The sequence below is a fragment of the Carassius auratus genome, chromosome 41 (assembly GCF_003368295.1).
Source record: "Carassius auratus strain Wakin chromosome 41, ASM336829v1, whole genome shotgun sequence".
NCBI classification, from domain to species: Eukaryota; Metazoa; Chordata; class Actinopteri; order Cypriniformes; family Cyprinidae; genus Carassius; species Carassius auratus.
This window is the reverse complement of record NC_039283.1, coordinates 20,120,356-20,130,561: the sequence shown is the minus strand read 5'-3', so window position 1 is coordinate 20,130,561 and position 10,206 is coordinate 20,120,356. Positions and strand designations below refer to the sequence as shown.

Here is a 10,206-nt window from a genome sequence, read left to right as displayed (position 1 = left end):
GCTCTGTCAGTCTCCCTCTGTGGTCCCCAGGCTTTCGTCGGCTTTGGAGGCTTGGAATGCGAAATCAAACACAGACACATCCACTGACCAAAGTATTAAAACTGATGAGTAAATGACTTTCACTGCTCCCACTTCAGGCTTTCAAGCCCCTTAACAAGTCAGTTGGTCCACGAAAAAAAAAAAAAAAAGCAATAAAGTCAACGCTCTATTTTTCCACCGGGCTGCATGTGAAATTATGAGACAATTGCCACGACTTAATAAACAAAAGAGATGGAAGTAGCAGCTGACCCGGCACGGGTGAGTGAGAAACGAATGCTCATTTAGTCCCGAAAGTGATGTGACCGTTACAAATGAGTGCAGCAGGAAACCAGACCTCCTTTTCACAACCTCTCTCAATCTTTCCCTTTCTACCACTTGAGAAAAACTCAAATTTATGCATTCAAAGTGCTTATTTTAATTACCAGCTGAGCTTTTCTGACAGTCTTGCTGTAATTGAAGGGCACGAGTCCCAGTCGTATCGTCAGGAGTGAAAGTATTTCAAAAGATCCCACAGCTGCCCAATGGGGTAGTGTGAAGCTAAGGATCTATCGCTTCTTGAAGTCTTCTGAGGTTACATTATATGACCATAGCAATGGTGATTATTATCCTCTTTATTGCTATTATTATTGAGTGGTCCAAGGGTGGTCTGAACAGGCTTCTAACCACTCATTAGCACAGCAGAACAGAGAAGAGCTATTCTTTGAGCTGAGTGACTGAAAAAGAGCAAAACATTCCTAGAAAACAGGACAAATGATCCTTTGAAATGTATGCATGAAACAGAAAATTGATCAACGAAGACCCATCGAAGTAGTTATAGTTAATCATAAAAATGCAGTCCTTTATTTTGCTGAAGAAAAAAAAGCTGACCGTAGCTGATTTTCCAGTTGTGCGATTCAAACCGACTCGTCAAAACATTCCAAGAAAGCCAGGCAAGACAGAAGAAATACTCCTTGGATTTCAATGCATGAAACAGACAACTGATCAATGAAGACCCACCAAAACATTGGTATGGTTAGTGAAAAAATGCATTCTTTTATTTTAAGAAAGAAACTGATTTTTAGCAAGATCAGTCATGACATCAGTTTCTTGCACATACAGTAAGTACATTTGCATCTTCTCAGTTTACTCTCTAATCGAAGCCTTATAAACTACGAGAACTGACCGAACTAGAAACATTACACAGATTTTCCTTTTCATGCTCACTTCCATCGCAGACGCATTTGATTCCACCAGTCGACCCAACGATAAGCTCTTAATAATAAATAAAGGAGTGCTGGAGGTTGAATCGTGAAAATGTGTGAATTGGGTCTGGGTGTCTGATGCCTACCCAGAGAACTCAAAACAATACAAAGATGGATGAGCTGATATAAAGGTGGTTGGGATGGGTGGTCTGGTCTGTGGGTGGTGGTGGTGTACTCTAGTGAGCAGGGAGAGCTGCCATGGTGTTGTGGTGACAGAGATTGCGGGAAGGGGGGACAGAGCTGAGGTTTAAGACATGGTGATCTGCATGGACTCCAACATTTCCTCCACCGCCTTCACCGAGCATTTGTTTTCTTTCTTCCCACGGCCCGCCATCTAGGACAGACAGAGAGAGAGAGAGAGAGAGAGAGAGAGAGAGAGAGAGAGAGAGAGAGAGAGAGAGAGAGAGAGAGAGAGAGAGAGAGAGAGAGAGAGAGAGAGAGAGAGAGAGAGAGAGAGAGAGAGAGAGAGAGAGAGAGAGAGAGAGAGGTTAATGAAAGGACACCATTCCATTTTCAATGTTTTTGGACACGTTACGTTTTAACACAAACACTGTGGCGCGTCAGACTCCATGACATACTAATGCTAAGAGACCAGTATTTGCACACAATTTTCAAATCTCCTTGCAGGAGCTGTCCTTATACAACACTTCAGACTTGTTCTGAGAGGCTGAAGAGTACGCAATGAACATCATTACAAATATTTGATATTTAAAGCCCTATCCTGGGGTGCCTAAATTAGAGAATGCACCTATTACATGGGATATTTTATTATTTTATTTCCTGTAGACTCCCTAGTACACTCTTGAAGCAATTTAGGGGGTGTTAATGTGCTAGAGTACTCAAACTTTCACAAAATTAATTCTGTGCATTTAAACATGTTCTGTCTCTTTCAGGAAACCCAAGCAAAAACTGATGAATTGTGTTGCTTTGTACCTAGCAAGTACTTTTCCCATTAGGCAGTCGTGGCCTAATGGTTAGTGAGTCGAACTTGTAGCCCAAAGGACACAGGATTGAGTCTCAGCAATTTCAATTTCAAGTATGTGACACCATGCTTTGGCTACACGTCACTTCACTTCAAATCAAATTCTTGGCTCTAACTAAAGCTTATTAGCTATAAGTGTTTTATATTTTACTAAAATTCACACAAATCAATCTGCAACTTCACTTTTCAATTATAAATCCACTGAAAACAAACTTACTGGATCAAAAATAGTTAAAATGGTAATGACACCTTTGTCTGCACTAGTAGAGTAATTGAGATGCCGCCTCAGATGTCTCTTTGTCTTTCCTTGTTTGTCCTGCGAGAGTAAAAGGATTGGAGGGATACTACGGCCTAATGAGTCACCAACTTACAAGCTCACTCACGAAGACCCATTAGCCGACAGCCCCCATGGCCATGCATACTCACTTACACACTCTTGCCACATCCACTTGTGACTCATCTGCTAAGAGTCCGTGTGCCTTGCTCAAACTGGACAAATTGAGCATATCGGCCAAAGCTCACTTCTCTATCCTCCCCTCCAGCAATTGATATAATAAGCCAATCCACTATCCATTAAAGTCTGTGCTCTCGGTTTCTCCTTATTAGTCTCGTCTGACGTCTGCGACATGTCCCGATCACAACAGCAACTCCAGTTGAAGCAGAAGTTGTGTTAGGTGTTTGAGAAAAATTGAGAGGTCAAGGTTTGGCTTCCTAGCATAAACCCATTAACCCCTGCTAGTAGATGTTTTAACTACACCAAAAATGAGCAACATTATGATTGATCAAAAAAAAAAATAATTACAACATAGGAAACAATTCTGAGTATGGGTCACCATACTTGGCTGAATGTCACGTCACTTTCACTTTCACTTTCAATGTTTTTTATTTATTCATTTTTTTAAAGATTTGTTAAAAAAAAAAGAACTGTGGAACCAGTAAACTGAAGCAATTTGCAGGTTAATTAACTATTATTATTAATAATATATAAATATAATTAACATTTTTCAGAATGAAGTCTCTTTTATGCTCATTCAGTCTGCAAAATCCAGTAAAAACATATAGCATATATGCCCCACGCAAAGTTGTCAGATTGTGCCTGAAAAACTGCCATTGACATCTGGGAATGCTAAAAGACAACTTTCTCCAGGTATTCTAGACCTTCTTTGAGGAAACATCTGCATCGTAATGGGCTGTGGGGTGCGCTTGTAGAAGGAAGTAGCCAGTCATCCCAATGAACTCATTGGGCAAACAAAAAGAAAATATACAAAGCATGGCAGAGAACATGGCAGTGTTGTTTCTTAGGTTTGCAGACCAAGTAACTGATGGGTCCCGCTGGACATGTAGACATACAGAGAGACAAATGTTATTTTCTTACTGGGAAACATCACTAGATTAACAGAGCTGATGTGTGGTCTGTGCCAGGCTTCCATTCCCAACATTCTCACAAAATCCCCACATTGTTGTGCAAGTGAGCTGATGGATTCCATCACATTTTAGACGAGTGCAAAAGTCAAGGGCATCTACAAAGGCCACAGAGGACTACTCAATGCATATCATGCATTTCAAAGAAGTTTAACATGTTAACATGCTGACTCGATGCCAGTGTTTTCATGTTTGCACTGATTGTGGCAAACACGCAGTGACTGGGTAATTGCGATTACTCACTCATGAAATTAAGTAATATGCGTGTGCCTTTTGTTTCTGAGTGTTCTATGATGGTTCGACCCTGTATCACTCAATCTGCTGTGACTGAGGGCTACGGCATTACGCATCAGAAGTCCTCGGTTGCACCCTAATTCATCAGAGAAGTGAGTCATCTGTCTATATGACTATTATGAAACGTGGACTGACTCAGGCTTTGACAGCCGCTGTGGCTGAGTGATATCAGCAGTGAATTATTAGCCCTATATTGAGAGAGAAGGATGAAGTTAATGTATTTATGCTCAAAGTCAAATACAGAAAGCACTAACAGGAAAAAGGAGTGAGTTGAGTAGAAAATGTGCTATCAAATTGAATTCAAATAATTTTCCAAAGATGTCCACCATGGCCAGAAAGTGGCTTGCCAGTACCATCAAATTAAAGCATGCAAACCAACAAAGTGTGGCGGCACCGTTAACCTGCAGAAGACCTCATCAATCAAAGCTACTCTGCTAAAGGGTGACTCAACTTCTCTTTGAAGACCTCAGATGTTTTTCAAAGCAAGGAATACAACAGGTTATGCTGACCTCCCAATACAACCAAGGAGCTTTCAGGTACAGTGAACAAGGTTCAGGATAAATGGTTTATTCTGAACAGCCTTGGGTTAATTTCTTCGTGCATATTCAAAGCGGTTTCGCCAAATTTGCGTCACTAGAGAACATACATGATTCTAGCACAGCTTTTCAAGGTTTCAGCCTTCTCTTATAAGTAACATCAAAGTCTCTGACTCATCTTGTATGTCAAAAGAAATATGTGTATCATATGCAGTACCTCCCAAGCACCAACACTGTAAGCAGATATCTTGTTTTGACAAAACACTGTGCATAACACCTTGTCTTAGAGTTGCACGAAGTAACTATCAATCAGCCAATCAATCAAAATGAATTCTGTTTAAAATAAAACCACGATGAAACCATGATTTCTTTTCAATGAGATTTCACTGTGGGAGGGACTTCCAGGCACAATGGGACAAAAATAGGAACTTAGCACCGTCACAAAGTCTTGACGCATAATGCTGCTGATGCTATGGTTAGGACACAGCGTCAGAATGACTGCAATCCATAACCAATGACGTCCTTGTGAGTAAAGTCTCTCCTGAGGCATACAGATCAGTGAATGGGAGGGATCTAGAAAGATACTGATGATTGTGTGAAGCAAGACAGAAGGAACTAAAGGAACATTAATATCCGTTATTGGGTGGTCTGGAAATTCCAGCAGAAACCCGGCCAAGTTTTAAACCACCCTGAGGCTAGGAGACCACAAAGTCAATATGTTACTTTTGAAAGTGGAAAACAGTCCTTGGATTTTAAATTCTATGAAAGAAATTTTAAAAAGAAACAATGCACATTTTATTAGTCCCTTTAGCATTAATGGCATAGCTGACCCAAACAAAAATTGTCAATATTTACTCATTTCCAAACCTGCATGACTTAGATTTTCGAAATGAGGTATCAGTATTATAAGTCAAATTAATCCAAAGTTGTTCTGGACCTCATTGGCTTCTATTGTATGGACAACATAAAAAAAAAAAAAAAAAAATGTGTGTGTTCTATAAAAGAGTGAAAAATCACAAGGGTCATTTACACTAAATGATGACAGTTTTAATTTTTCGATGAACTATGCCTTTAATGGCAAGATCCAGCTTATTCTGATCAGACTGGTCTTGTGGTAACCCCTCTTTGGAACGGAGATGCCCACCAACTTGTCAAAGGAAGGGGGCTCCATCAACAGGAGCCCTCCAACTGCACAGGAAACTCTCCAAGTGTATACTTGTGTGTGGCCCCTGACGACCCTACTTGCTGACTAAGGTCCCCTTTATTACACTTTTAACTTTCAATCCTTAAAAAGCATTGTATATCACCCTGACGGCAGTTAAGATTTCTTATATAGTATTTACGTTCTGTGTACCATGGCAACAGTATAAACCACTTTAGTGATACCACGAGTGCTGCACTTCACATTTTCCTCTCTTCTGCTATCATTATTGCCTCCCTTTGCAGTCGTGGTGTGCACGCTGTATATTTTCCCCCTGCTAACTCCCGACGCCTGCGTTTGGCACCAGCTGTTCTGCTTCATAGGGATAGTGGTGCTTTAACATGCAGACATAGAAAACAGCTGCGTAACACAATGCCAGGCCCTGTGGGCTTAAGTCAACACATTAGCTGCGCTCTGCCCAGGCACGCGTGTTCAGCACAGACCCAGCGTGAAGGCATGGCATACGCTCACTGTCTGAGGATGTTCTCCACTGTCTGTATATCAGACTGTGCCTGCAACACAGAAAAAGAAAGAACCCAGGCAGCCAAACGCCACATCCAGTAACTAGCGCTGGGCAGTATGACTAGGAGGAGGTTTTATTATTGCTGTGATATGTCCATGCTTATTAAAAGTTTTTTTTTTTTAAGATACTGAAAAGAATGTTTAAATAAAAATAGAAAAAAAATCTTGCTGTCTCTAAATTGACTTAAATGGAAGTGTATAATACATCGTATAATGTGTAATTTTAAATATAATACATATGTGTTTGTGTATATAAATACACACACACACACACACACATATATATAAAATATATCTAAAGTGTTTCAGAAAAGAACAAAAAATGCAATATCAGTTGTTAAATTATTCAGATCAACTAAATCAACATTAGCAGTTATGTTAAATACAAAACATTTTGTGGAAAGATTTGAGTTGTACCACCCATAACTACTAGTAACTCAAGCACTCCTCTTACCTGATAGGCTCTGCTAATCTGAGAAGCGGCCCACGCGGCGTACTTCACATTGTCTTTTTTCACCTTTGCGCTAACTTTTGGGCTGGCAGCGACGTGACTGGCCGACTGCGGAAGAAGAGAAAAAAAACTAAGGTGAGCTGGACCACAATGTTGGGGGAAACACATAAAGATAAAACTATCACCATTTCTGCAAAGCGTCAAAAAAAAAAAAAAAAAAAGATTCATGAGATAAATACCCATTGACTCCCTTTTAAAGGCCACATAATGGAAGGGTGGCTAAACCCTGATGGCAATGAAGGGTATTTTTTAAAGGGTGGAAAATGTGATGGTTTTGAGCCTGGTTAAGTAGTGAAAAAAGCCAGGGCGCTCTGTTAACGCAGCTTGATATGTCTCGCATCAGAGATAGGATAGGCAGTGCTGACAGGCCTGGGAGTGTCAGGGAGGTGGCGTGTGAATGGCATAGCGCAACGTGAATCATGCTCTCCAGCCACCACAAGATCTCCATTCCACAACCACAAATCCTCCATCTTTCCCTCGTTATTGCTATTAGACCCGCTCAGCAGAGCTCGCAGGACTCTGTCGGCTAGCATGAAAGCCCTTCCCCATGGATGTGCTGAAACCTCATCTCTGTTTCTGGCAGCAAATCCCTCGGCTTCTGAAGCTTGGGGTGCGTAAGGTTGGTGAGATGTGGCTGTTAAGGAACATTTTTGGTCACTAGAGTCACAATATGTTTTGCTTTTTATACTATTTTTTGACAAAAATGTCCTTCGAATTTAGTCAATATGGTCATTTATTCATCAGTTTTACTGTCGATGAAAACAATATTTTACCTGAAAAAAAAAAAAAAAAAACTAACATTCAAACATTTCGTATGCTATTATTTTATTTATATACTACTACAGTATTTATTAATATTTGGAATTTTTTTTTACTTTTCAGTAAAAAAAAAAAAAATAGTTTTAACTCCTTAGAACCTAGAAAATATTATAACACAATGTGCTATCTTCAAGTACAATGGGCCATTTTTGTTTTCTCCAGAAAATTACTGGCCGTCAATAAATCACAGTTATAGTACATTACGGTGTGTGGTGAGCTTGTAAATAGAATTTAAATAGACAAAAAGTATATATATATATATAAAAAAACTGAATAATTTTTTACTGTTTTTTATTTTTTTTAAATCTGAACACTCATCAACCTAAGAAACAAATACTTCAATCTTGAAAAATTAACTATAACGCATATATACGTATACATATATAATTTTTCTGCCATTTTTTGTGTGATTTCTTATATTATATATATATATATTTAGCTTTATTGTTATTTTACTTTTTCTAATTTTAATACTTCAACCTAAACTTATTTTACTTCAGCTATATTAGCCTTACTTTAAAATAAAAACATTGTTTTAAAACATTGTTTTTCGCGACATGACCGGGTAGCAGGCTCTTGGTTTTGTTGTACTGACCGACATCCTGCTACTGCCAGCCTTGTTTCACGTGCACATTTCACATCAAAGAGCACTGATGACTGTCATGGTTCGGTGTTTGAACTACTGAAGCTTGCGTGTGTGCATGTATGTTTGAACAGAGGGCCTGTGTGTGGCTCCCTGTGCACCCTCTGTCGGCCTTCTGCCCCTGGCTGGCTGTTTGTGTTCATATGTCAGGAGTCACTTACAAATGATGCATTGGTGTTAATGGACAACTTCCTGCTTAAATAAATACAGATGAAAGGCTTATTCAGCACATATATTGCCTGAACCTATCCGGCAGAGCCACGTGTGATGGTGTGGTTGCCATTTCTCTACCATTCTTCTATTGTCAAAGTTTGTTTATCTCTAGAATAAACAGAGAAATGCCCTACAAAGGTCCGGCGGGTTACATTACATTTAAAAAAAAAAAAATTGCAAGTCAGAGTTTTCTCAACACAGGGACTGGAAACATCAACTTCAACTGCCCCTGTGTGAACCAATCAACCAACCAATCAGCCTCTGGATCCATTCACATGCACAAAAAAAAAAAGAGAAAAGAAAAATAGAAGGTGTCTGTTTTCCGAACAACTCACCATGTAAAGGCCAAACAAGGCCCTCATGTTTCTGTTGTTAAGCTTCAGTGCCTGCGCAAAATACTTCCTGGCCAGCTCAAGGTTTTCCAGACCTCCCTGGGTGTACTTTACCTGAGGGAGATTGCAGAGGAAACCGAAAGGTGATGTTGTGTTATATGCACACTTATTACTGACATGAGATCTAAATAAACAGAACATGATCTCAATACACAGGAAAATCCTATACAAGCATACAACATGATGGATGCAGCTAGTCATAGAGTGCAAAAGGGCCAAAGTTTTGGTTTATAGGACGATTAATTTTCTGTCCACATTACAAGTGTAATGATGCAAAGCGACAAAAATCAAACCCTAGAATATACTGGATGTTTAATAACGTGGATAAAGATGTTGAACCAGTGAGATTTTACAGTGGGATGGAAAAGCCATTTAAATGGAAGAAAAAATGTGGTCATGGTTAAGGTTGGTTGGGGGTGGGGGTTGAATTAACATTGCAGATATAAAATGATATAACTATGATAAAAGTAACCGATGCCAACATTTATGTCTGTGTATAGAGTTCTTTATAAATCCATCAACAAAAATGCTGCAACTCTTGATCTACTTTAACAGTAAATTGTGTGATCAAAATATAAAAACATATTCAAACATAAGATCATATACAAAAAATAAAAATAGAAAAGCCATAGGCGTGTTCCAGTCTGGATATTCTCAAAAGTACATCTCAAAATTGGGAAGATCGTGATTCTGATCATGGATTGTTAGTTCTAAAACGGTAATATGATATTTTGGGATGATCGCCTACTCCTAAATTTCTGTATTTTTTATGTATTTTCTTATCTTTGGCGAAAGCATAATTACATCTCAACAATTGAAAAAGTATTCAGGCATTAAAGCAAAAAAGAAATCCTGAGCCTGACCTTTTTTTTTAGGCGTAGGGCGGGGCAGCACATGTAAAGCATGCAATGAATGTGGCAGCGTTAACATTTGAAAGGATACTATGGCAAAGTTATTGCTTTCTTTATTCAAACTGATTTTCTTTTTCATGAATATATGGTTGACCTGAAGAATGAAAGCTGTGTCATACTCTCAGAAAATTACGAGCTATATCACCACTTACCGACACTAGGATAAATACAGATACTTCTCTAATACGTGACAATATTTTAAAACAATTTTTAATACATTTTAAATGACAAAATATTTGCCTTTTAATTACAAAAAGTAATACAATGTAGTTGTAATGAGACATTTTAACTAATCTAGGGCTGTAACTAATGATTCTTTTGGTAATCAAGTAATCTACTGATTATTTTAAGTAATCTTATATTTTTTTAGTAACACAAACAGACTTAAGTGAAAACCAGGCTTTAGTATGACTATTTATATAAATTATTAAAATAAATAGAACAAAACAAATTTTCCTTAAATGAAGTGGAACATTTATT

General features: G+C 38.6%; 1 protein-coding gene across 1 annotated transcript in view; it reads right to left on the bottom strand.

Annotated features, from left to right (window-relative positions):
- Positions 1–1,046: 1,046 nt before the first annotated feature.
- The window catches only part of emc2 (ER membrane protein complex subunit 2), a 28,991-nt gene continuing 19,831 nt past the window's right edge, over positions 1,047–10,206 (bottom strand). Inside the window, exons 9-11 of the mRNA XM_026227548.1 lie at positions 8,759–8,869; positions 6,692–6,796; positions 1,047–1,614 (exon numbers count right to left, since the gene is read on the bottom strand). Coding sequence (XP_026083333.1) covers positions 1,528–1,614; positions 6,692–6,796; positions 8,759–8,869 — 303 coding nt within the window. The 3' untranslated portion in view covers positions 1,047–1,527. The remainder of the gene's footprint in view (positions 1,615–6,691; positions 6,797–8,758; positions 8,870–10,206) is intronic.